A 25,614-nucleotide genomic window follows, 5' to 3' on the forward strand; every position below is an offset into this window, starting at 1 on the left:
AATTGATCAACAGAAGTAAGATACGTACTGATGATGGATCTAACTACTGCCATGAAGCTTTCTATATAGCTTCATGAAAACACAGCGACAAAGGCCCGAAAGCCACAAAGGGGACAACCTGCATGAAGACAGCCAAAGCCTCAAAGCACGCCTGCATGCATCAATAATGCACCTCGTCTACTAATTCAGGCACCTGCGTATGGGGCTTCTTACTACAATATATTCTATCCAGCATCCTATGCATACAAGGCACACTCCTTGGCCGGCCAGTTATGGCCGCTGGTGCCAACAAACCCTGGCTTAACTGACAAACAGAGCGAAGCGAAGTACGACGTTTACCCAATGAGTATTTCTTTAGGGCTTTTGTAGAGTTAGTGAGAGTTGTTCGATTGATTTAATTGCACAGCTGGTTTGCTTTATTAACGAGCATCAAGATCTCGAAGATATGCGTCAATCGTGGGCGACCCCCCAAGAATGCCTTGAGTGCCATCATCTCATTTTGACTTCCACCAGGTGCCAGTATCATTTTTCGGTATCGGAGACCGGCATCGCTGCTCATTGGATTCGAGTGGAAATTGGAAAGCCACATGTCAGCCGCCAATATACGGGTGCTATGTGCTATGCGGTAAGTTAGTAATCAGTAACTATGTGCCTGTCTAAACGATGATAAAACATACTAGAGATAGGAATAATAATTTGCTTCTTGACCCCACATGTAGTGTGAAGTAGTAACATGTCCATTCCCCCAATCTACCCTATTCTCGGGACCCTGTAGAAGTGTCATTCTCTACAGGAGCGAGTTATAAACCTCGCCAGTTCGCATTGACTGGATGAGATTATGGGAACTAGGGCAGTGGATTTGCATGTCGAATTTGCTAAATGCAATTTGCCTGAGAGTGAGAATCGCTTGATTAACCCCTTTAGCTGCACTAAGGCTGTGGACCAAATTGTCTGGAATCTCCCTAGGAGGCTGCGGAATAGTAGAAGACCACTGTTTATTGGAGATGTAGGAATAGTGGCAGCTAAGCATCTGAAGACATTCAGGGACCCAACACCAATATTCAAGCAATTGGCTGGGAGCTTCAACGAAGTCTGCAACTGTTCGATGTCCGTGGAATATCGCATACTTGGATTTTCCGAGCAGATCATGTATGCCTTTGTAAGGATTAGTCTATCCATGGATTAAGTTGAGGATTTCTCGTGTTAATTTGACTTACCGTGACCTAACTCATGAAAAATCGTGATTAATTCTCGACGCTGTAGAAGAGCCGGCTTGTCTGACGATGACTGCGAGACATTGCATACTAATGCGGTGGCAACTGGCTGCTTGTGTTTCCGCGCGGAGGAGTAAGACTTGAAATAATGTATTAGTAAATTTCCTTTGATGGGATTTCACTTAGGGACGAACAGGATAAATGTTGAAATTGGCTGTATGGTTGTACTTGCCCTCTCTAGGATAGATATCAAGGTAAATAAATCTCAGAAAAGCTGATTCTTCATCTCGCACACTAAAGACTCGGACGTCGGAATGCCAAACCTGCTGCTTGGTGGCTTCAACGGGTACGATTGATAGGCTGAAAATTGTTTCAAACACCTTCAGCATTCGTTGAATTGTAATCTCCACGGGAAAGTACTCCGCAATCAGCTCATGATTGGTATTGTACTTTTCTCGTAGCAAACGGTCATGGTAGTAGTCAAAATCCCACAGATAAAGAGACGAGGAAGAGCGATCTCCATCTTCTCCATCTTCTCCATCTTCTCCATCCCCCCTCTTAAGGTGCTATAACGTCTCCAACTCCTTTTCTGCAAGGAGTTGCAGGTGATTGTAAAGTTCATCTAGTAGCTATATCCGGTTTCTTAAGCTTGATACCCCTTTAGGTAGTCGAAGAATGCATAGGTAATGCTTCCAGGGTCTCTATGGCTATCCCATCTAGCTCATTTTTATCTTTCCATACACAGCCAGGGTCACAGCTAAGATTTTCCATAAATGCAACTCGTAGCTCGATTAGACGGTTCGAGATCCAGAGGAATCGGTCCCTCTTATCCCCTTGTAGTTCAAGCCTATTTTCCATAAACATTGAGTGGAATCTTTTGAGAAGTTTTCGATCTTCACTCTTTGCATTTTCCTCGGCGTGGCTATCCTCCTCGTGCTTCTTATAAACAACGTTGACCAAAGCAAAAAGAGACGGTATCTGGAAGACACCCCAATATGCCTTATCCACCATATTCACAGCTGTTGAGGATGCCGTCCGCATTTCTGACGAAGGGGAAACTGCCTGGAAAAGGGCGAGGTATTGAACTTTCCCTTTGACCTCGTTGTCAATATCTGCCAGCGGGCGAAGAGTATTCTCAAATGTCGCGTTTTGCGGCAAAACACGGTTGACCAAGTCATTCGCAGCTTGTTGAACCCGGTTGACCAAGTCCGTTGCAATATCCAGCAGTGTGGACGGGCCGAGATTGAAAATAGGAAGTTCGGGAATTGTTGATGTCATTGTTTCAGTGTTTTCTTCGGATAAATCGTGGTAGGTCGCAGGCTGAGACCAAGGTAATCAGGGAATTAGAAAGAGTCAGAAAAGATACCAGCGAGATCAGTTTGAATAGGACACAGTGATCAGTTTAGGAAGGTGGGGGGGTGTCCAGGAGGGGTTAGATACAAGGGGAAAGTACAACCTACCACTAATATTACAAGTACATCCATGTAGATGTGCTATCACTAGTACGGAGTAGTATCCATAGATCTACATTCTAATGATGTCTCGTGACCATATTAATTCAAGCCGCCTCGATGCATGTGGATATATGCCAAGCTCTCGGGTTAGCGCACTCCGAGTGCGGGTTGAAGCTAGAGCGGGGCATAAAAGGCAGTTGGTCGTCTCTTGCAATTTGCTTTAATTTCAAATATTTAATCTATATCGAACAATCATGGCTCAACCTCAACCCCGTCGCTTCGCCCAAATCGTCCACCTCAAGCCCTCAGCTGTTGCAGCATACAAGGAGTGCCACGCCAATGTCTGGCCTGAGATCCTTCAAAAGATCAAGGAATGCAACATTGTAGACTGTAGGTTCAATGCCAAAAATATGTACGATCATATTGGATGTTCAAGCTGGCTAACATGGTATATTTTCTACAGACTCAATCTACTTCGACAACGATCGGACTCTATTTGCAACTTTCAAGTACGTCGGAACAGATATCGAAGCTGATATGGAGAACATGCGGTCATTGCCGAAGATGAGAGAGTGGTGGGCTATGACCGATGGGATGCAGGTATGTTGAGGATTCAACGCAAATGGAGAGATGCAGAAGCTAATAACCCACGATTAGGAGAGTCCCATTCCCGGAGCCGTGAGTAGTGCGGAGGGTCCAGGGTGGTGGAAGCCCTTGGATGAGGTGTTTCACACGGACTAAATATTTGGGTCATTGTGAAGATGGTAGAACTTGTACATCGCCACAGTTTCTCTGCTAAAAGTCGATTATCGAAAAAATTGGTCAATCTTCCTTTGTTTCACATCATGCGCGGCGGTTCCAACGCCACCCCTAGTGCGACGGAGATTGGAAAGATGTTTCTTCTCGTCAATACTCAGAACAACAAATGCGAAGCCCGGCATGACAGTATGCAGCATAGTCTGTTGTGTCGCGTCTGGGGTAATCAGTACGGTCATGTAGCCGGTGTTTGACCAGGTAGGTTTCCGATGAAGCGTAGTCATGTTGGTGCCATGAATTCCAGGAGCAATCTGTGTATCTGTTGGATTGAAGATCTCAATACAATATGCCCATAGCTCTTGGAGGATAATGCCATGGGCAACCACTGCGATGTTCTGTCGGCCGTGTGGACCACGCATCAGTAGTGGGAGCAGGTGTTCGTTGAAAAAGCTTTCAGCCCTCTTTCTCATCGACGCTTTTGACTCAGGGATAGCCCAGTCTCGAGGCCTTGGCGATGGAGGAGAGGTGTTCCAGAAGCGGCCTTCCATCGATCCGTAATCTTTCTCTCTTAAATTTTGAGTAAATATCGGTTGCAAAGGTGTTTCGCCGGAGGATGGAACCTGTGCATGGCAGACCCCCTCGGCTGTGATTCGTGCTCGGCTCAAATCAGAAGAGAACACCGTCGTGAATTTAGTTGAATTGGAGACGAAATGCTGAGCAAGGCAATTGATCTGAGCCACTCCATGGTTGGTCAGTGCCGAATCAGTGGTGCCCGCCCTATCACAAGAAGTCAGTGCAAGTCAGGTGGGAATGCCAATTGAGAAATATCAATTCCTACAGGACTTTTGCAACATTATGTACTGTTTCCGCATGGCGAATTAGATACAGCTGCATTGCTGAAGCTGGTAAAGTTAAAGCAAGGGAGCGAGGAACTGATACGGCCCCTGCCTGAAGGCTAAGTACCGCCTTCCTGATCTGGTGCCACTTAAAATTATGCCACATTTCTGCCACTCTTTATTTTTTCTGCCATATATTCTGCCCACTTCTACTTTACATAGTATAAGAACTTACATTTCGATCAAAAGAAGGTATATTCCACCTGATTCCTATAAAACTCAACCCCTTTATGATGAAGTAGACAATGACGCATTTGATATGACAAAAGTGACTTAAGTTTGTTAATGGTTCACTGGGGTAAATTCACTGGACTTTGAAACTAAAGCGGTGTCAAAAGCGGTACTAAATTAAGAAGGCGGTGTCTATAATGTCCAAAGTATGATCGAGGTCCCATGTTGTAGAAACAAACAAACATTATGGTCTCCCACCAAAAAATGAATAACAGTTCCAAACAGGTCAGCCGGAAATAAGAGACGCCGTTCCTTATCATCACGTTACCATTTACATATATAGTTAAGCGGGCCTATTCGTTATTTGTCTCATTTGTGAATAGTGGCAGAAGCCGACCGCCCTTAGGATAACTATAAGAAGGTGGCCGCCCCCAGAACATCCTCTTCTCTTCTTTCTTCTTCAGCTCTCTTTGCCTCTGGCTTAGATCAAGTGTAGTATCTGTTCTTTTCAGTTTAATCGCTGAAAGTTCTGCATTGCAGAACATCATGATTATTCTAATGTTTGGACCTCGCGACGGCCTCTGTGCTTGCTCATGCCTCGTTGCACAGTGTCATCGGGCTTACACTACCCCCGATTGACGCGAACCCTCTTCATCAACTGTTCGGCTTGTCCGGGCGCTTGGAGAAGATGTCTGTTCATGGTCTTACCTTGCTTTTTTTCGTATATTTTGTAAACCGCAGATGAACTGCCTGTTCTGATTAGTTTTGCCTTCAGGGTTTAGCGCCGTCTTACTTATGATTAGGCCCCCTGCCACCGCCCTGTATGAATCTGCCACCGCCCCAAGGAAAAGGTATATAAGGATGCCTCCCCCCGGCTCTTCCTCTCTTTTTTCTTTCTTCTTCATACTTACCTTGTTTGGGTGACTGTGATCAACAAGACGGTTCACCACAGGCTGGTCCCTGCATTGCACAGCGCGGCGGAACAGTTTGTTCAATGGCACTCGTGTCATTGACAGGCGTATTCTTTGGCACCTCCATTCGTGGAATATTTTCTTTTCATCAATCCTTGAGCCAGTGGCACGAGGTTGGAGAAGAGTTGTAGCCATGCATGTTTGTATCCAAATGCAAACATGGCGACCTTGACCTGAGTACCATTTTCCGTGGGTCTTTCCTGTGAAATATTTAAAATTTGTCCCCATTCCCAGCCCCCTTCTCTATGATGATGATTCTGGACCCTTGATATCCTCTCTGGTACATCCCTACCCCTCTCATTCACATAGTGACTGCTTATCACTTCTCCCTTTCCTTACAATCCTCCCTTCACCGCTGAGAAATCGAAGTCCGGTAAAACATTAAGAGAGATGCCTACAACTGTTGCCGCTCATGTTTGTCTTAAATCTCTCTTACTGAAGCTACGTGTACTCTAGCTTTTTCCTGATCCCTTGAATGATTCAAAAGTACGAAATGAAAGTGTTTGGTATCCCGCTCAATCAGACTCGCCGACCACCCATTCGCTCCTATTACTTTTCGGTCGTAAACTACAGCTGAGCTCTTTGTGGGTTGCCAATTGCAGCATGATCCCACTTTGTTCCTAAAGTGACGTCCGTGTAAACGCTTTGCAAAATTGAATGAAACTTCTACCTGATGTGGCTAATTTCAACTTCAAGATCACATCCAGTACGCGCGGAAGCAACCTGCTTCCAGACTTGTAAGACTCTATCGCTTGGCCTGTATACACTCGTAAAAGCAGAGGGATGAAACCAGGTCGCATTCGCTACCCCATTCCTCACAGTGTACACGAACTTGTGTATATTCCAGGCGTTCGTCACTTCCAAAACCATATTATTCAGCTTGGGCATGCGAAGAGCGGCATTGGCAGCCGAGAGATAATACGCATTGAAAGTCTCGTGAATGTGCTCACACCGAAATATTCTGCCATTGCGGTCCTCCGGGGCTGTCCAATTTACATCGGTCTCATCCCTCTCATTATCGGAGCCTAGGTCACTCAAGTGATAACCATCCTTATATTCAGAATCTTGAGCTCCTTCCTCTGCGAACATCCAGTTTCCACTTGGAGTCACCGGTTCGTATCCCACCGACAGATCGGTAAGATGGGGCCAAAAGGGAAGCTGGAGATTGTGATTCTGGTCATCTGTGGGCCAGAAGAATTCTTTTCTAAGCACACATTGGGTCACGCTCATTATTTTCAATTGTTGCGAGAACTCCCGCAATCGCGAGCTTAGCAGGTCTGGCTTTCCTTTCACAGTTAAATCCGGTGGGGAAGAGTCTTGATTGAAAGGGGCCCTATACCAGAAGTCAAGGCGGAGCTGCCGTATACTGGCAGGCCATAGTAGAATAGAATCCGCGAAATCTAGATTTCCGATTAGTATATTATATCCTGCCGGGCATTGTCATGTAGCATACCGTTTCTACGGCGTTTTCTCAGTTCCGGGTCCCATCTGTAATGATCACTCAAATTAAGTTTCAGGTGGTATAGTCGAGGTAACTTCGACACGACAAAAGAACAAGAAGTTGGTTCAATTTGCCTTCTATCATGCCCGCCTATGATTACAAGGGAGGTAACTGTGGGGATGGCCGGCCATTTGATACCAACGATCTCCGAATTGAATTGAAGGTATGATCTTTCGAATCTCTGATCCCGGAAATCACCAAAACGGTACCTCTTGTCCTCGGGCGTTTGATCTAGAATATCATCGGGGGACTGGGCCTCAATCGAAAGACTAAAGCCGGCGCCTTCTTTTGGCCATTTGGCCAGAGTAATGAAAAACGACTGAGTCGATGTGTCAAAAATCTTGTTGTTTCGTTGCATCTCCCCTTCATTTTCGTAGCGCATGCACGCGTCGCCATCATCATCATAGTATGACTCTAGTTGAACAATCAAATGGAGAGTTCGAACATAGCTCCCTCTTTGACCCCATGATAGCTCATTGAATTCGCCTTCTAAGGAAAGCAAAGAAACGATCAAACTACAACAAGACTGTTTGATAAGGTTATTTATTAAATATACTTTCCACTTATTCATTGAACGGATTCAGCGATAATTCAGAACACATCTCAGTCATCGTATGCCTAGGACCCCACAAGTTATTCGACCTATTCGGCCCTAGGGATATATTTGCCTCGAAGCGATTTCGCATTAGAATAAGAAACATAATATTCTGTGACCTTCGTGATGCCGTTTTCGATTTGATCCTGGGATTCACCGCCCTCGCCCACGCTATCTTCCGATGAGCGGTTTGGGGAATCGCTGGTTTGGTCCATACTGATGCCCTTGGGATCAGGGTACGCATGAAGCTGCGTCCAGTTGCTTCGGGGACGCGAAGTGGTGTTAGGTTCCGAGTCCTTGGCAGCCGAGCTTCCATAGCTGTTGGCCCCATGATCTATGGAAAAAACCGAGGGAAAGAGCCTAGCAAGTGGCATCCACATCATTGGCAGGCAGGCACAGGTAATCGCCACATTTTCTTCAGTTATCGTCCATACCGAGGAGGCTATGTCATCTGTAGATCTCGTAAGTGCTTGAGTAAGAGCAGTTCTGGGTGGCTATGAGGACACTTACAGGTAATGTCAGGACTGGTGGACGAGAAGTCCAGCGTCTGCATCCGGAGAATGCTTGTAATCGCGACACTTGAAAACTCCGGGTCAGTATGGAGTTAACGCCTGCACCGCGGTATTTGAAACTCACAAGGTGCCGAGGGCAAACACACCCATCAAGGCGATTTTCCGCTTCAACCGGATTTTCGATTTGTAGAGCGGGTACATCGGTAGCGTCAATATGATGATATCGGTAGCGATTGAGAAGCCGGCGTTGGCATACCAGTTAGTGGTTATGTTGATGCATGATCCTGGAATGGTCTTGTTCCAGGCCCGGGCCACTGGCGTGCATTGAAATACGGAGGCGAAGAAGGTGGCCACCATATAGGAGGTGATGATAACCAAGAGCACATGACAGGTTATCCGGAACCAACGCTGGATAAAAATGCGCAGATATAGCATCAGGATGGACATCTTCGTCATGTTCATGGTGAGCTTGTAGAAAGCTTGACTAACGAAGAAGAGCTGGCAGGACTGAAGTCAGCGATCCGCAGCCACAATATAGAACGAGAGGACTGCAGTGAGGAAGATTCCCAAAGTACCTTCAAAGTCATTAGCTTATGCGATGTTGTGAGATTCGCGATGTGTTGGCCAAAGCCATAGGCACAGGACGCCAGCATGAAAGCCATGACGATAACCGCAAATATCTGTTGATAGGAGGGTTAGGTCTGCATGTGAAAGCTCAATCTCTTGAATGAAAAGCTCACGGAAGACGCCAAAATAGTACAGTCGTCCCAGCCGAGCCCCGACTTAGACTTGACTCGGGACCACAGTCGTATAGCCACGAAAGCCGGCGTGGTCACGAGGAACACGATACATGGCACTTGGATCTCCAACGCCCTGCTTGGTCCTGGGGTATTTTTGGACATAGCAAATTGCTAGAGGTCGCCTGGGGGTGGGTAGTACGGTCTTGCAAAACCGATTGAGGCGACGGCCGATACATATGTAGTAATTCAATGCCGTATCATTAGTGATGTCGCCTTCAGCCTACATCTTTTTTTTTCGCATTCCGACATAAGTACATTACCGCGTTACCGGCGGGATAGCGTGTTAGCGTGTTATGCAGCAGAGTGACAAGGGTCCTATTCGCGGAAGTTTTCGCTTTTTTGGGATCAGGTTACATCGCGCGGCCTGATCGGGGCATTGACCCGTTTCATCCGAGACCCTTGTAGAAAAAAATGGAGCGCTAGGCGAGGGGTCGCAAAGATGTATACGTGATTAATTTCACGCTGCATGGCGTTAACGGCGCTAGTTTGAGAATATTTGGGGGCCAATTTGCTTAGGATTGGATGGTCGGTTGACGGCAATCAAGTACATGTACATGTATATGACGGGAAACACTGAAAGTAACTCATTTGAACGAAATCAAGAAGAATTTGCGTGCTGAATTGCTTAAGAGAAGATAGAAATAGAAATCTCTCCAGGGCTGGAGGTGGCCATTACTCAGCACAGCGCCCCACCCAGGCACCCCGGGCCCCTCCTCAATAGTACCTAACTACACCAAGTACGTGCTAGTGAAAATTTCAGTTGATTAAAAACATCAAGTTGGTACTAACTAATGAAATTGCATTTGAGAAGCCCCTATCCGGTTGAGAAGCGAAACAGGAAAGGCTGTGATCAGCCCCTAGATCACTAACTACATATAGGTAGCATCGCGGTGCCCCTAGCTCTGGTGCTAGCTACACTGGGATCCGCCTTCATTTCACATTAAAATAATTCTCAAGCTGGTATATATATGTTTGCATCAGGAGGTGAACGAAGAAGTCTGTTTTCCTCTTATACGATTGACAGAGAGCCGTGCTCTTCGAACTTCGTCCTTTTTCAAGCAACCACATCATGAAGATATTCTCCATCTTCAGTGCCTTCTCGGCGATTCTGTCGTGTACGACTGTCGTCTGCGCACAGTCCGACCCCGACCCAATTGGCACCATCTACGATGGCCATGTGCCGGCCGACTTATACGGATCCAGTTACCCCTACCCTTGGCCGGTGAAGCTGTTCAACTTCTCCAATCAGCGCCAGAACCTCACGATGGCGTTCATGGACATCCCGGCAAGGAAACAAAACAAGACTCAGAAGACAGCCGTCTTGCTGCATGGCGGCAACTTCTGCGGCGTCACATGGTCCGACACAGCGCGTCACCTGTCGGCCGCCGGCTACCGAGTGATCCTTCCCGACGATATCGGCTTTTGCAAATCGAGCAAGCCCCAAGGCTATTCTTACAACGTGCAACAGCAGGCTTTGAATATCCACAGCCTTCTCACTGCGCTAGGCATCGACCAAGTCACCGTAATCGGCCATTCGATGGGTGGCATGATTGCCGCCCGCTACGGCCTCATGTACCCGGCCAGCATCCAACAGCTTTTCCTCGTCAATCCACTGGGCTTGGAGGACTGGGTAGCCAAGGGTGTGTCCTACCTATCAATTGACGCGTCGTACAAGAGCGGTATTGTGTCAAACTTTACCACTCTCAAGGCGTATGAGCAGGCCAACTACTTCCCCAATGCCCCCTGGAAGCCTGAATATGATGCCTGGGTCAACATGCTAGCCGATATCTACGCCGGCGACTATGGCTCCGACTATTCGTACGTGATGGCCCTCGTCACCGACGCTTTACTCAGCCAGCCGATCATCTACCAGCTGCCTCTCCTGCAGACACGTACCTACCTCTTGGTGGGAGCCAGTGACGTTTCGGCGCTTGGTAAAGCATGGTCACTCCCTGCCGTCGCTGCGAAGCTGGGACATTATGATGTACTTGGCCCTGCTGCCGCAGCCATGATCCCTAACTGCACGCTCCATATGTTCCCCGGTCTAGGTCATGCACCCTTCCTCCAAGACCCCAAAGCGTTTTACGACGTGCTCTTTTCTTGGCTGGACTAAGTGCGATTGGCAATTGACTCCCCACAGTATTTGATACAATATTCATCGGACGGGAACCATGTTGTAAATACATTTCCTGTCCCAAGCCAGATATCTATAGCTTGTCACAAGGTGGGAACCAGCAGGACAGATGTAAAAAGCCCATACCAAGAGTGGGGAGACATATTAGACAATGTACATAGAAGGACTTTACAATGGGAAGGAAGAACTCATAAATCATGAGAAGTGCATCAATTTAAAATAGCTACGATTGTAAGATAGAGAGAAAAGAGAGAGAGGTTGTATAATGAAGCCCGAACGCTGAGAAATGTCTGAGCCCCAGCCTTGTTTGCATCACCTTGGGGTAGTATGCATGAGATTGGGCAGTGACAGGGTATCTTTGAAAGCACATATTTCATCCTTGAACATTTGTCGCGTGGCTATAGCGGTTCAATCAGAAGAAGCTGGTTAACATCTTCGAGCACCACAGTCCTAAACCCGAAACGTCAAAGGGATATTCCCCCGCCATTCCCATATCAGCCGGTCATGAACAACCCTGCTAGCCAGCACTATCACGTGCACATACGGACGAATTGAGATTATTGCGCAGTCATGTCGCATTTTCTGGATAAGCCTCGTTGGGCAGACTCGACCCCTCCCTCTAAGAGCTTCTGCGTTGCGCCTATTTAGTCCCGAAAGAACCTTTAACACTGTGTCAAATTCATTGAATATTTCAAACATCCCTTTGTCTCTATCCTTCAAGCCAATTATTCCCACTTTGCGCGCATCCGCACCCCATAGCTGAGATGGGGTTTGATCAGATTATAACGCAGACCATTGCGAGTACTAAATATCTCATACACCCACAGGCCTTGGTAAGCTTCCATATATATCCTGGGAAGAATTATATTGAGCTGTTCTCATAGGGCACTGTTCTTGAAAATATTCACGTCCAAGAGACCAAAGCTGTTGTTCTTCTCGAGGCAAAGATAGTGCAAGAAAGCACTGAAAGACTTATGCAGCAACTGAATCTCTTTCATCAAGTAGACGATGTCTACAGCGGAGAATTCTCCCGTTCAATCGTCCTAACCGGCACTCCTGAAGAACTGCGTCAAGGTAAATCGACCTTAGTATCTCTGAACTTTTCGACGGTGTACACATCCAGCGCGCTTGACCTGCCAGCAGGCCCTTATTTTCTTCATGGCTCCAACCTTCACCAAGCCTGGCGGCTATACCCGGACTGTCTCGACGGGTTCATTTTTGGAGTCTTGCCGGAAAATGTTCTCCATCCCGAAAGGTTTGTTCTCAAGGTCTCTGCGGCGACGAAAGCGAACGGTTTGTTCTCTAACAAGCACTATCAGATTCAATCCTTTCAGTTCTATCAGTGATGACGGGATTTGGAAAGAAGTCGCAGTGCCCAGTCGCCTCTATTCACGTCCCTCGCCAGAACGCCCGCTCGCGGGTGTTCAGGTCTGCTTGAAAGATATATTCCACCTCAACGGAACAAAAACGACCATGATGAGTCGTGCATATACAGAACTGTACCTTCCTCAAGAGAAGACTGCCTCATACGTTCAGAAGCTTATTGACCAAGGAGCGAACATTGTTGGAAAGACAAAGATGACTATCCTCTGATGAGCCTACGGATCAGTGGGTTGATTTCCATTGCCCCATAAACCCCCGTGGCGACGAATACCAGAGCCCGTCGGGAAGTTCCTCTGGTTCAGCTGCAGCATTAGCAGGATACTCGTGGCTAGATTCTTCTGTTGGTGGTGACTGTAAGTCTTTCTTTTTCAAATCAGGAGTCCATGTTTGAACCAAAGACATTGATACTTGAAAACCCAGCTGCTGGGAGTATTAGGGCACCTGCAACTTGCAATGGGCTATTCTCCATCAGACCATCTACTGAATCAACGTCTATGGATGGTATAGTTGTGAATTCACCGTGAGTTTCTAGTCAATTCTTCCACATGGCTTCTCTAATTCATTCATAATCAGTCACTTCGATGTTGTGGGATTATTCGGCCGCAGCTTGTCAGATCTCCATTATATTGCCTCTCATACTTTGGATCTCAGCGACAACTCTACGGCATTTCCGTCAAAGATCATCTATCCACTCGACTTTTTCCCCCACAGCAACCCCCAGCACCAAGCTATGGTGGATGAATTTGTTGGGGTCCTCGAGAACTTTTCAGGCACTAAGCGGGTCGAGAGTAGTATCGCTGAGAGATAGGAAAAGTGCCCTCCATTGGAGGCGAACGGAAAGCCGCTGAAGCAGTATCTGTCCAAGGTTGGTATTCCAGTTATTCACCAGTTTGAAGCGATGTGAAACTTACATTACCTTACACAGAGTGCGTTCTGGTCTATGTGCTATGACTACTATCACGGATTTGACGACTTCCGATCGAAGTATGAATCTAAATATGAGAAACTCCCTTTTGAAGGCCCAGTTTTGCGTTATAGATGGTAAGATTTGAAATTTATCGATTGAAGAAAAGCTAACCTGTCATATGTTAAGGGAATTGGCAAAGAAGTTACTCTGGATGAGTACAATGCATACCGTGAAGAACTGAAAGTATTCCAGAGATGGTTTGACGAAAACATCTTCTCACAAGATCCAAAAACCCTGTCTGAGGCCATTATGATTATGCCATATGGCTCTGCTAACCCGAAGTACCGGGATATCGCTAATGAGTCGTTCCCCATTCCCTGAGTTTTTCATTTCTTGAGAACTGACTAGACCTAGGAGCCCATCAAGTGCTGGAACTATTGGTGAAAAATTCATCTCTCCTGTCCTTGGAATCCCTCAGCTTGTGCTACCTTGTCAGTACTTTCAGTGCTTATCCTTTTCTTTCTTCTCATTTCCTGGTGACAATTCCCGAGTAAATTACTGATCGTCTCTAGTTGGACAAATGCCCTATCAATCACGAATCTCAGGAAGACTTGAACACCGACCGATCGGGAGCACTATCCTCGGTGCAAAGGGAAGCGATATAATGCTCATAAAGCTAGCGGAAGCCGCATTCCGGGCAGCGTCGTGGCCTACAAGCGTGGATGTCGGGAGATATATGTTTCCTCTAGCAGACAACGTCCGTAATGTTGCTCTCGTCGAGGAACCTTCCAAAAAGCAAGGCTTGTTGCAACTGCAGTCGCTGAGTAGCAAGTTTTAAGGCTACTGACAAGCGGGCTTTGCACGGGCAATTCTCTAGCTCTTTCGGATTGGAATTAAAAGATGTTTCCTTGACAATTTGAAAATAATTCGGAAAGAGACGGATAGAGTTCCTAGTCATCTGTAGAGATCTATATAGGATTCCTATGGGAATAATCTTAGTCCCTAGTCCCATTTCCAAGGTCCCGTCTTCACCGAATTTAACCTGATTTTCCTATATAAGTTTTTATTTCCTATTCTCTCCAAGCCTGAATGTTAATAGCCAGAACTAAAAAAATAACAGTAGGCGGTTAGTGGCGAAAGGATACAGCTTTCTAGACGTACCTGCATTAGGGTCCCAAAGACCGCGATTTCCAGTTGGACTTGAACTGTGGTTTTTCAAAAATATATTCTCCGCATGAACAGTCGCATTTTTTTCACTCTAGACCAATTTCCGATAAGCAGTAGACCGTCCAGTCCCTAGACTCCTAGAGTGACTATAGGTCGGGTCACCGCGTCGCGTCGCGTGTCGCGTATCTTCCTCCCCACATTTCAACCGTCACTTAACTGAGTTTTGCTTCCACCCCTGTTGCATTGTCCTCATGTCAGACCAGACAGCTATACCAAGTAAGTTACCCAGTACAAAAATATCCCTTGTCAATTCTACGCATGTTAATTCATCTCCGACGTGCTAGGCTGAATCCTATCCCGTGTACGAAGTACTCTGTATCATTCCCTTCAACGATGTGGAGACGTGATCTGGAATATGCAGTCCGGCGCATGGAAGAGGAAAGGAATTGGGACACTTATCCATCAGTTTCACAGGGCTCCCAGCCTTCGCCGGTAGCTCTCCTTCGAATATGCATACGGTACAAACATTTATACACGCGGCTGTCCCCGAATCTTACCTTTTGGTTCTCTGTTACCGATGATTTCCATGCTGCCTCTGGCTGGCATGAAGAACGGGTCAGGTCCTTTGTTCAAAAAAAGCTCGCAGAATACCGCAATCGGGATCACACTGTTCGCCCTGTCGACCCTGATGGTTACCGGATGGAATCACTTTTATGGGAAATGACGGAGCACATCAGTTTCATCAAATGGCGGTCAGAGCTGAGACGCTCCGATTACAGATACCGATCTCCAATGCCTCTTCCTCAATCTGATTTGGATATGACTTGGCAAGACGTCGAAGAAGCCATATTGGAGCGGGTCAAGTCAGCAGCAATGCGCTGTGACTTTGATCAGGCCAAGTGGCTCCTGCTTCAATTCAAACACAACCAAAAACCAGAATCATACATCAAGGAATTTGAGTCTAATAAAAGCCTACATGAGCAAATAGAGAAGCAGCGCGAAATGGAAAGCGCTAAAGCAGAGAGTGATGGCGAATGGGAGAAAGCCAAATCCTCGCTGCTTTCAATGGAGAACAAGGTGAGATCGGGCCGGCTCCTTGTCGCGTTGGAAAGGAGACAAGCAATACAAAACAAATACAACAGAAGTCTTCAAGAAGAGACTGTATTGGCGCAATTTGTTGATCGTGACTTGACTAAGGCCTGTGCTCTGGTGTCTCTGATGAAAGGCAAGAGGCCCAAAGCATTCGTGGCATTATTCAAGTGCAACGAGGCTTTGGCTAAGGGTGACTTTAGCGGCGCGAAGTCTATACTTTCAGATCCACAACTGGCATCGGTCCATATGGCATTAGAGCCCATAGTGGACCTCGCGGAAGCCCTGCACAATGAGGACCAAGATAAAGCCACTTCTCTATCTCTGCGTCTAAAAGTGGATGGCGAGAACTTGGGACGAATCCTCTTGAACTCATCAACCGGCGTCAGTGCAGAGAGGTGCGATGGCCATGTTGAAGCCGTGAGCTTGCTACAGCCCGAGGAACCGTTAAGTGATGCCGACGTTGAATTCCAAAAACGAAGCAAAGAAGAATCATTGTGCGGTGACTGGAATGAAGCCAAGAGGTTGCTGCTCCTGATTCCGAAAAAGACGGTGTCCGGACCACTCCTCAGAAAATTGGAAGCGGAACGATCAGCATTTTACGAGGCGGACAAAGATTTAGAAAAACAAGCCAAAGAGGCAGAGATGAAGGGTGACTGGGAGGGGGCGAAGTCTCTCCTATCTCGTATCAGAAGCGATTTCGGCAAATTCCTTCTTGCGGCATTGGCATACAGTGAGGCACGTTTGACGCACAAAGACGAGCACATGGAATTACTTGTTCAGCTTCAGAAGGAATACCCCGATGCTCGCCTTGAACAGGTGAAATTCACACAGTACTTTGAACATGCAGAACGGAATGGCCCCCCAGAGAGAGCCACCGACCTGCATAGTCTTTTTGTTGGGGAAAAGATGTGTGGAACTGGTGTTCTCTGGAGCGAGCCCGATGATTTCCGCAAGGTGTTCGAGATGATGGCTGAAGATATGCGCGATACCTACGACAGGGCATGGTACGGTCTGCCAGCTCCGACCATGCGATCACCAACTGCATCTCGAAGTCAAGCTGGGGAAGGCCACATTGCTGAGAACCCTCCTTCGTCAGAAACTACGCAGGCAGAGCCCCGTGGTTGTCCAGGCACTAGCCCATCTTCATCTTCACTGCCTGCAATACCTCGCGACCCATGCATTATAACCCCTAGTTGGACGGTGATCCGAGAGTATCGGTGGGACCGACCTGAATTGCCGTCGCTGAGCCTTGATCAGCAGCTAGTCCTGTTTCAAATCTGCCTTGTGCACAAAAGCCGTTACACAAAATCGCAAGGCAATCTCGACTTTTGGCATCGTGTTGCTGATCAATTTTGGGAGGTTTCGGGCTGGCACTGGAAACTTGTCAGGACGCTGGTACAAACAAAGTTACGTTCTCAGGCTGCGTGCGATCGTGGACCTCAACTGGCACCACTCATAGATGAATTACGTTCCCATATACATGCCATCAGTCATCCGAACAGAAGCAACGTGGCTCAATCAAGTTCGCGGTCGCCAGTGGTTCAAGGCCGAGCAGGAAGACTTTCTGGGCAAAGCTATGTGAATGGATTACCTAAAATCCCGGTAGAAATTATTCTTGCGCAGGGCGCTGCGAAGCGAACATTCTCACAGACTGGGTTCGATGTCGAGATCAGTTCGGATGGTATGTTGTATCATTGCCGTGGAGTGTTATTAGGACATACTAACATGTTATCCCTGTCGACAGACGATTTGCCTACACATCATGCCTCGCGACCCCGACATAACGGCCCGGCTAGCTCTTCTGTGAGCATACATACTCAACCTTTGGTCACGACAGAGTCTGTGCAAGACCTTATAGCGAAGATCCAGGAAGCAAAAGAGCAATATGATTATGATAAAGCCAAGTCTCTGCTGCTTCAGATCCCTGACAAGAAAATCCTCGAACCTCTCCTCAAGGCTTTGGACGTCTGTCGCGAAACTCAAATCCGCAGTAACAAAGAGCTCGAAAAGCAATCCAAGGAAGCTGAGTTGAAGGAAAACTGGGCTATGGCCAAGTCTAAACTGTCTAGCATTAAGGGCGAGGACGCCAGTTTCCTTTTGTCGGCATTGCAATTCAGTCAAATACGGATATCATGGGCTCGCGAAGAACTCGATCCATGTGACTTGATTGACCAGATCATAAAGGACTACCCCGATCCACGCCTTGAGCAAGTGAGACTTGACAACGAGCTTTCGGATGCAGAAATGACTGGCGACCCGCAGAGAATTGGTCATTATCGTGGGTTGCTTCGCGCCAACCAGAGAAGGATAGGTGTTCTCTGGGAAAAACCCGATGATTTTCGCAAGGTATTCCAGATGATGGCTGCAGAAATGCGCCGTGCTCGTGACAAGGCTTGGTACGCAAGCCCCGCTCGAGCTAAGCCAACTGGATTTCAATCCAACTCCGACGATGACGCTGGTTCTGGTTCTGCCCCTGGTCTGGGATGGAAACCTCGGCCTCAACCTCGATCTCGGCGTCCAGATATCGACAAAGAACTCAGCTTGTTAGACAAGGCACGAGCAGAGCTAATCAAAGGGTACGAAAAGGCCAAAGCTATTCTACGCAAGGGATCGAGTGAAGATAACAAAGAAGCCATTAAAGCATTGGAGCGCAGTGCATCACAGGCTCTCGGTGACATTGACGAGTCAGAGTGTTCACTGGTGGCCCAGGCTGATGATTGATGATGATGACGACTCATACGAATCGCAATGGCATGGGTGAATTCCACAGAAACCGAGTCGGCAGCCGACTATGAGTTGGCTAGATCTCTCATTAATCAACTACCGCGGAATAGTTCTCAAACCACGCGCCTCCTCCAGGAATGTGCGGAAGAACGGGCCCAGACGATCCGCTACCTTGCAAGATGCAGGACTGAACTTAACGCCGGAGGACATTTGCGAAACATCAAGCGAGTTGACTGCTGATGACGATAGGTCAAGGGGGTATGATTAGAGTCAAAATAGATTGGTGAAATTATGTACAATAGAAACTTGTGCGAAGCAAGATCCTGATATCTGTAGTTTAATGTGAATGTTTTGACTCGATGTATTCCAACCAAGTCTTTCTCGAGACTCCTCTAGGAGAGTCAATGTGGTTGCCGGGCATTCGAGACTCCCTAGAACGTATAAAGCGCTAAGTTTCCACAGTCGGTGGATTCCATTCCGCAGCACTATCGAAAAAAAAACACGTCAGCACAGTGACGAACCAGCGGTGACCAAAGCCATCAGCTAGAATCTCCTACCCGTGTTCCTGATCCTCAACCTCCTTCGTCCACTCCTCGGGAAGCGGCGGACGCGACGCGTTATTCCCGTGCCTCGAGGTCCGTCCCATATTGTACGGCGTGTAATTTGACTCGGGTTCCGGCTCTGGTGTCTCTTCGTCGTTCGCGTCCGGAGCCGACTCTGGAGCCGACTCTGGAGTCTGCGGTTCGGGCGGTGTGCCAGCAGCCTGCTCTTCAACAGGAACGGCGGAGCTCTGAGAGCTCTCAGGGCTCTCGGGAGCTATCCGTTGTCCGACAGGTGTCGGAGTCGCATTCGCTCTGCTGGACCTGCCATTGTCTGAGCCCTGTGCCTGTGCGGGTTTACGGGTGTTGTGGTTCGGGCTCTGGGGTGTTGTGCTCTCTGGCCGGTGAGTGTTTTGGCACCAGGGGCAATCGAATTTGCCTGTGTAGGCGCGGTGCCAGCTTGCGTGGGTGTGTTGCTGGTATCTCTTCATGGTGGGATGTGTAGATTATGTAGGTGGGGGATATATATACAAGAGGTGAAATAATTGCAAGTTCATCTTTTCGGGGATCCAACGGCCCCTTAAAGCGGAGATTGATGGCAGGCAATAGAACGATCTAGCGCTCTTTTTTATTTTTTTGGGGGATCCTTGCTCATTGAACAGCCACTAAGTTGCTGCGCTGGCAACGCACTCGTGGGGTTGGGAGCCACTTATCACATCGGCATTGGCGCTTGTGTGCATGGCGTCGATCTAATTTTAACCTGGGACGAACCACAATGGCATGATGTAATTACGAAGAATTACGTGCATAAACATAATGATCAGAATAAACAGAATATCACCTGCATAACACAATACTAAGAATAGTTACAAGATGGAAAGTGGGTTCAACTACACTATAAAGGTCCCAGCTACAGGCAAATGCAAGGAGGCAAATGAGGGAACAAGACAGATGGACATTGGGGAGCAGTTAGAACTGAGTAAAGAAATTGCCTTGGAATGAACACCGAACTAATTGCTCCCAGGAAAAAACCCCCTTCCGATAGTAAAAATAAAAAGTGGTATGTGCCATGATCCGTCAAAAACTACATCACATGAATAGAACGCCGGCAGTAGCCTATTCCCTCAATTGAAATATTGGTAGGAACTTTTGGTCGTAAAGATAAGAAGCGAGACGCTTATGCGGCAAGCTTGCGGATCTTCTCCTCGACGCGAGCCTTGCGCTCGGCGTGGGTGAGACGGTTGACCTTGTACTTCTTGGACTCGGCCTTCCACTCCTCCTTGGTCTTCTTGGGACCGGCATCCTCATCGGCCTTGAAGGGGTCCTCACGGATGGCCTTGTGGGCATCGGCGTAGATCTCCTCGAGGTCACCAGCGTCAATCTCGTTCTCGATGTACTTGACGAACTGGGACTTGTAGCGCTCCTCATCCTCATCAGCCAAGTTCTCCATGTACTCGGAGACGTGGGAACCGTGGATGTAGTTCTTGAGGGTCTCGGCGTCGAGCTCCTCGGACTCGATGTCGTAACCGGGGAAACGGCGGTCGGAGTGGGGGATGAAGATACCACCGTCGGAGGCACCCTTCATGGCAGCGAAGACACGGTTACCGGTGGAGGTGCGGACAAGACCAACATCGAGGAAGGCCTTGAAGGGGCGGCGCTCGCCATCATCGGTCTGGATGGCCTCGGTGAGGGAGTGCTCACCGGTAGCCTCCTCGACACCCTTGAACTGCTCGTCAAGGTTGAGCTTCTTGAGGACACGACGGGCAAGGAGCAGACCGGTGGCGTAGGCAGCAGCCCAGTTGGTAAGACCCTGGTCGATGCCGTACTTGGGGAGCTCGTGGGCGTAGGCAGAGGCAAGAACCTTGTCACCGGTGACCTCGGAGTAGACGATCTGGGTGATGATGTCGCGGTTGGTGAAGCGAACAACCATGCGGTACTTGGGCGCGTTGTACTTGTTCTTGGCCTGGGTGATCAGGCGCTTGCGAGCATAGTAGTCGGTCTTACCCTCGCGGCGGCGACGGTACTTAGTCTGGAAGCGACTATAATTGAAAAAAGTTAGCAAACAGAAAATCCCAAAAGATTATCACAGGATAGAAAGATTGAACTCACCTGAAGTAGGCGTTGGACTTCACGTTCTTGGTGAAAGGCTGTAAACCATCGCGAGTCAGCAATTAACGCTTCAGAAATTACGCCGAAGCAACTTGCAGGGACCCGGCTCCGATAGGAATCGGAGAGGAAATAAAATGCAAAAGGAATGCATAATGACTTTTTCAGCCATCAGCGATCGAACTCACCATTTTGACGGGGTGTCGAGGGGCGCTGGAGATGGACGAAGAAGAGGAAGTGGGAAATTTTCGTGGGTCGACTTTGTGCGGGATTTCGCTTAGCGTGTGGCTGCATCCCCCGCCAGAAAATGAGGTCGGCGACGAGTGAACATCAACTTCTTAACTATGGAAAATACAAGAAACAACGACAATTAATTCAGGAAAATGGGGGAAAATGGGGAAAATTAAGAAAATGATCTAGAATTCTTAATCCTTCATCCTTTCTACATATAATTCTGATATTCTTCTTGAAATAACAAACTTCTATGTATAACGCCTCACAATCGTGCCTTGTCCTCCTCCAGCAACTGAAGGCCTGTGAGCTTCTCCAGCTCCTTGACCGCATCTTGGGTCTTTCCAAGTATGACTTTGACTGTACGCATGCCAGCGTTCTTCGCCCCCTTCAGGTTCTCGCCAATGTCATCGAAGAACACAACATCGTCGGGATTAGCTCCGGCTAGTCCTCGTCTCTTAGCTAAATTGTCCATCTCCTGCAACGCCACCTGGTAGATTTTGGGGTCAGGTTTGCGGAGGCCCGTGTGCGCAGACGAGATGAAGAAATCGAATTGCTTCTTAACTTCGGATGCTTCATTATATTCATGTCCGTCGGGGAATATAATGGTGTTGGATAGAGCGCCCATCAGGAACTGTCCTGACTCTCTCAATTTTTTCAGAGCTGGGTAGATATAGGGGTCTGTCGTGCGAGATACCCGCATCATCTCCCAGAATAGCCATTCTGCATCCACCGTCGGCATTGGAGGAATGGTAGAACCATTTGTGCCTTGTTTCTTTTGAAGTTGTTGTTGGAATTGCGTCCATAGTTCAGGGCTTGCCAGGTCCGCATTGAACCCCGCAAAGAAGTCCGTGTCAACCCCGATGTCGCCTCGCTCGAGCTTGTGCCAGCTACCGTTGGGCGCGGTTCGCGAGATACTGAAATTGATCCATCCTGATGGGATGTTTTGGGCAATCTCATAGTCAAGAATAGCTTGTAGCGGGGATGCAACCTAGAGATTCGTCAGATATATATCTTCAATTTATGGGTCAAGTGGCTGACTTACACACACTCCTCCAACGTCGAACAGTAAGCCCACCGGTCGCTTGATCTCTGCCATCTTGAGATGATAATGAATGGGGCTGCTAGTGATAATAGGGGTCACTGCAAGATATGCCGCAGTTTATTTCTAACTCGTAAATTAAATGAGTTGTGATGGGAATTGCACGAATTGGATTACAACATACCTTGAAAGCGATCTGGACGGTTAGATTGCCGAGGTACATCTCTAGACCGAGGATATACTCCACACCAAGAACCCCCATTATTACCCTACTAAGATCATGTATGAAAGATCAAACCATCATTCAATTGTTACCTTTTAAATCCTTTCCCTTATTTTATGGTGGTTTATTACCCAAATCGTTATTGTCCATCCCGCAAAATCGTATTTGTGGAGAGACACGTGATGTCTTATCGATAAGATCGCGCTCAGAGAAGATCGCGGGACTTTTGGAGAATCAACAATGGTACTTCTCTAACACCATTGGATTTTGTTCGATATGGATTCAACTCGAACTATATCTGAGTTGAAATCTGCGTTTATCTGGAGCCAAGTCCGTATTTTCTCCGAGAGCCTCGATTTACCCGAAGACTGGCGAAACTATGCTGCTGAAACCACGGAAGGTGATCTGAGTGACAAGGTCATTGAAGATGTTCTACACAAAGGTCAGAACACGAATCACAATTGAACAGCACAATTCTTTACGGATTTGCACCCATATATACAAGATGAATACGATACTTATAGCACTATAGTAAATGCAGCTGCTAAGCAGCACAATCGCGTTGTTTATTCCTCCCAAGCGATCCACCATGTCGCCCAACAGATTGCAAACTTGTACTGGTCGTCAGTCAGTCAAGAGGCAAGAAGTCGAGATGCTTTTGCTCGAGGTATTGAAAAAACAACGGATTTGTCAAGGGGGATGTAAGTTTCCATCCATCTCTATACAGGGTATGACAACACTGACTATGGTTTAGGAACATCACAAAGATGCCTGTCATGTTGGAAAGCCAGGAAGCAAACGAAGAGGATCAGGCAAGGTCAGTTTACAAACACATCCGGGTTTTCTCCGATTGAAGTTCCACCTGCCTTACACCAGTCGCACAGATACCTCCAGCTCCGTGAGCGGCTCGCGAGCCTCGACAGTCATAGGCAGCAACGGCAACGGCGGCTTGATCAGTTGCAACATCTTCGACGATTACTCGAGCCATTTGAAGATCCCCAAAAGGACATTCAACCCAATCTTATTACTAAGGATGGAGAACTTGTTCAAGAATTGGAGAAAATGCGCATGCTCGTAGCCAGAGTTGGAGGCCGGATCGCACAACAGAAAAGAAGCAGCGGTGCCCTTGAAACTCACGATTACTCACTTCCAGCCTCTGATCAGAGATTGCAAGCCCTGTTGGATATGCCTTGACGAAACTATAATACCCCATGCCCACATGTGCATACAATACTACACGATTACACATTGCCAATGCCTCGATGGTAGCTTCCTTAATTTTCTACTTGGATTTCGAGCACGTTGCCCTAGCTACAATGTTTCAATATTGCCATATGTACCTTCCATCAGGGCGACACTAGTATAGCCTCATCATTCATGGATGTCAACAAAAAACATGAGAACGGCAAGTACGTGCCAAGTACGACTGCAGGAATTGAATTATAGACTTCAGAGAGCACGTGTGATTGGACCGGAGCAAATTTGAGCATTTCATACTGGGCGAGAGCCCGTTTTCTCTCCAACTCTCGACCGTCATTGATCCATTACACTTACACACTTGTCCGGTCGGAAAGAAATAGGCTTCGCCCCACCGATATGCTGGGAAACCAACTTTCCTAGATGACTTTTTTTTGTTGATTTTCTTTGCAGCCACATAGTTCTTATTTTCTATCCGAATGAGTGCTCTCAAGAAGATGAGGGAGCTTGTTGGAATAGGACCATCACGTGAGCTGTCCCAATCACGTGTTGATCCGTCGTTAGCCCCACCTGCTAGCGTGAGCTCCCAGCACAACACGCTTGTCAACTGCCTACTAGAAACCTGTGAATCTGATCAGAGCTCCGTGGATGAGATTGCTATCGATTCAGACTCGAGTGACAGTGACGATACTGTCCCTGGTTTGAGTGCACCCGCCACCATCGAGGGCGACACTTCCCCCTCCCCTTCCAAGGCTTTCACGCGTGGGCATCGCCGTCGCTCCACGCACGTTACTCGCCGTGACCTTGAGAAGTTTCAATCGGAGGTTCTAGGCGTGGAAAATCACGCCTCTTGGTTCGACGAAGATAACGGCACCAGCACTCCGAAATCCTTCACTCCTGACGACCCTCAACTCGAGGAACTGAATCGCGCATTCGCCGACGCCGACGTCTCTATGAACACGAACACGTCTAGTATGGCCACCAACGGTAACGGTAACGGCAACTTCTCAGGTTACGTCGAAAACAGTAGTAGCGCGATGAGCATATCCAACATGCCTCCTCGCCAGACTCCGTCTCCTTCCCCTTCCCACACTTCGGTCAGCGGCCAGATCAATGGCGGCGGAATGGGCGCCATGGGTGCGGCAATTCCGATGAACGCTGGCCATCAGATGGATTTGCATCATCTCTATGAGATGGTTGTGGAATTGAGCGACGTGTTGAAGAATAACCGGGATGTGACCAAGAACATCGTCGCGAATGCGGAGGAAATTGTGGTATGTGGGCCAACATGCATTCGAGTTGCCCAGATTGGATATTTAGCTAACACACATTTAGAAGAACGGTATTGTCGATGGCTCTGGCCCGAATGGCCAGCAGGGTGACAATCTTAGTATGTCCTTCGGAATATTGATCACATCTTCGTTTACTAACGCCTAGAGCAGCTGCCCGGATTGCCGAACTTGAGCGTGCCCTGGCCAAGGAAAAACTTGTGAGTGCCGATCATAAATACCATCGTGAGGAAAACATGAAGATGGTCCGGGAGTTTGAGCACGCCGTGGGTATCATGCTCGAGCAAATCCGCAATTACTGCCAGAACAACAACATGCACTACCTTGCTCAGAAGAAGCATTACAACAATCTCCTTCAAGCTGAGCGTGACGCCCATCTGGAAAGCCGACTCGACCGGGACTACTGGCATGCTCAAACCATGAAATGTGCCGAAATGATTCGCACCGCCTACCGTCTCAAATGCGAAGAAGATGATGTTCCTACTCGCGTCATCTCTGGTCTGCAGAATGAAGTTCGTGCCTACCGCTTTGCGCTCGGCATGGAAGCCGAGAAACCCGAGGAGGAGTATGGCTGGGAATATCTCAAGAATATCCCGGGTCTGGAGTAGATAGGGGCTTGTGTGCGGCGGAATATCGCTAGTTCCCGAGGTCCGCTTGACGCCGTGATGACTGTTTCTTTTCATCGCATAACTACCCCTCGGAGGGGTTTG

General features: G+C 47.9%; 12 protein-coding genes across 12 annotated transcripts; 6 read left to right on the forward strand and 6 right to left on the reverse strand.

The window, feature by feature from the left end:
* Window positions 1-394: 394 nt before the first annotated feature.
* N7518_006794 (Neurolysin/Thimet oligopeptidase N-terminal) lies at window positions 395-2,492 on the reverse strand (the record flags this gene model as incomplete). The annotated part of the gene is made up of 3 exons (XM_057187721.1): window positions 395-618; window positions 1,218-1,353; window positions 1,956-2,492. The coding sequence occupies 3 exons, from the start codon at window positions 2,490-2,492 to the stop codon at window positions 395-397; spliced, it is 897 nt and encodes a 298-aa protein (XP_057039424.1).
* A 430-nt stretch (window positions 2,493-2,922) lies between these two features.
* Window positions 2,923-3,409, forward strand: N7518_006795 (L-rhamnose mutarotase; the record flags this gene model as incomplete). Its single annotated transcript, XM_057187722.1, has 3 exons — window positions 2,923-3,058; window positions 3,132-3,268; window positions 3,326-3,409. The coding sequence occupies 3 exons, from the start codon at window positions 2,923-2,925 to the stop codon at window positions 3,407-3,409; spliced, it is 357 nt and encodes a 118-aa protein (XP_057039425.1).
* A 65-nt stretch (window positions 3,410-3,474) lies between these two features.
* N7518_006796 (histidine phosphatase family protein) lies at window positions 3,475-4,296 on the reverse strand (the record flags this gene model as incomplete). The annotated part of the gene is made up of 2 exons (XM_057187723.1): window positions 3,475-4,201; window positions 4,286-4,296. The coding sequence occupies 2 exons, from the start codon at window positions 4,294-4,296 to the stop codon at window positions 3,475-3,477; spliced, it is 738 nt and encodes a 245-aa protein (XP_057039426.1).
* A 3,309-nt stretch (window positions 4,297-7,605) lies between these two features.
* N7518_006797 (uncharacterized protein) lies at window positions 7,606-8,532 on the reverse strand (the record flags this gene model as incomplete). The annotated part of the gene is made up of 3 exons (XM_057187724.1): window positions 7,606-7,892; window positions 8,069-8,136; window positions 8,195-8,532. 3 exons carry the CDS (start codon window positions 8,530-8,532, stop codon window positions 7,606-7,608), a joined length of 693 nt encoding a protein of 230 aa, XP_057039427.1.
* Window positions 8,533-9,939: 1,407 nt separating this feature from the next.
* On the forward strand, window positions 9,940-10,983 carry N7518_006798 (alpha/beta fold hydrolase; the record flags this gene model as incomplete). Its single annotated transcript, XM_057187725.1, has 1 exon — window positions 9,940-10,983. The coding sequence occupies one exon, from the start codon at window positions 9,940-9,942 to the stop codon at window positions 10,981-10,983; it is 1,044 nt and encodes a 347-aa protein (XP_057039428.1).
* Window positions 10,984-12,162: 1,179 nt separating this feature from the next.
* Window positions 12,163-13,675, forward strand: N7518_006799 (uncharacterized protein; the record flags this gene model as incomplete). The annotated part of the gene is given in 9 exon segments (XM_057187726.1): window positions 12,163-12,259; window positions 12,273-12,297; window positions 12,339-12,567; window positions 12,602-12,727; window positions 12,765-12,907; window positions 12,961-13,168; window positions 13,196-13,287; window positions 13,313-13,428; window positions 13,461-13,675. 9 exon segments carry the CDS (start codon window positions 12,163-12,165, stop codon window positions 13,673-13,675), a joined length of 1,251 nt encoding a protein of 416 aa, XP_057039429.1.
* Window positions 13,676-14,854: 1,179 nt separating this feature from the next.
* On the forward strand, window positions 14,855-18,274 carry N7518_006800 (uncharacterized protein; the record flags this gene model as incomplete). The annotated part of the gene is made up of 2 exons (XM_057187727.1): window positions 14,855-17,234; window positions 17,298-18,274. The coding sequence occupies 2 exons, from the start codon at window positions 14,855-14,857 to the stop codon at window positions 18,272-18,274; spliced, it is 3,357 nt and encodes a 1,118-aa protein (XP_057039430.1).
* A 556-nt stretch (window positions 18,275-18,830) lies between these two features.
* Window positions 18,831-19,307, reverse strand: N7518_006801 (uncharacterized protein; the record flags this gene model as incomplete). The annotated part of the gene is made up of 1 exon (XM_057187728.1): window positions 18,831-19,307. One exon carries the CDS (start codon window positions 19,305-19,307, stop codon window positions 18,831-18,833), a length of 477 nt encoding a protein of 158 aa, XP_057039431.1.
* A 686-nt stretch (window positions 19,308-19,993) lies between these two features.
* On the reverse strand, window positions 19,994-21,113 carry N7518_006802 (60S ribosomal protein uL18; the record flags this gene model as incomplete). Its single annotated transcript, XM_057187729.1, has 3 exons — window positions 19,994-20,855; window positions 20,926-20,963; window positions 21,111-21,113. The coding sequence occupies 3 exons, from the start codon at window positions 21,111-21,113 to the stop codon at window positions 19,994-19,996; spliced, it is 903 nt and encodes a 300-aa protein (XP_057039432.1).
* Window positions 21,114-21,418: 305 nt separating this feature from the next.
* Window positions 21,419-22,252, reverse strand: N7518_006803 (uncharacterized protein; the record flags this gene model as incomplete). Its single annotated transcript, XM_057187730.1, has 2 exons — window positions 21,419-22,144; window positions 22,199-22,252. The coding sequence occupies 2 exons, from the start codon at window positions 22,250-22,252 to the stop codon at window positions 21,419-21,421; spliced, it is 780 nt and encodes a 259-aa protein (XP_057039433.1).
* A 442-nt stretch (window positions 22,253-22,694) lies between these two features.
* Window positions 22,695-23,612, forward strand: N7518_006804 (kinetochore subunit FTA4 family protein; the record flags this gene model as incomplete). The annotated part of the gene is made up of 4 exons (XM_057187731.1): window positions 22,695-22,860; window positions 22,951-23,119; window positions 23,173-23,235; window positions 23,303-23,612. 4 exons carry the CDS (start codon window positions 22,695-22,697, stop codon window positions 23,610-23,612), a joined length of 708 nt encoding a protein of 235 aa, XP_057039434.1.
* A 482-nt stretch (window positions 23,613-24,094) lies between these two features.
* N7518_006805 (uncharacterized protein) lies at window positions 24,095-25,512 on the forward strand (the record flags this gene model as incomplete). Its single annotated transcript, XM_057187732.1, has 3 exons — window positions 24,095-24,889; window positions 24,951-25,005; window positions 25,058-25,512. 3 exons carry the CDS (start codon window positions 24,095-24,097, stop codon window positions 25,510-25,512), a joined length of 1,305 nt encoding a protein of 434 aa, XP_057039435.1.
* Window positions 25,513-25,614: the final 102 nt, after the last annotated feature.

This window comes from Penicillium psychrosexuale, assembly GCF_028828465.1.
Source record: "Penicillium psychrosexuale strain IBT 29551 chromosome Unknown utg000004l, whole genome shotgun sequence".
In the NCBI taxonomy this organism is placed as follows: Eukaryota; Fungi; Ascomycota; class Eurotiomycetes; order Eurotiales; family Aspergillaceae; genus Penicillium; species Penicillium psychrosexuale.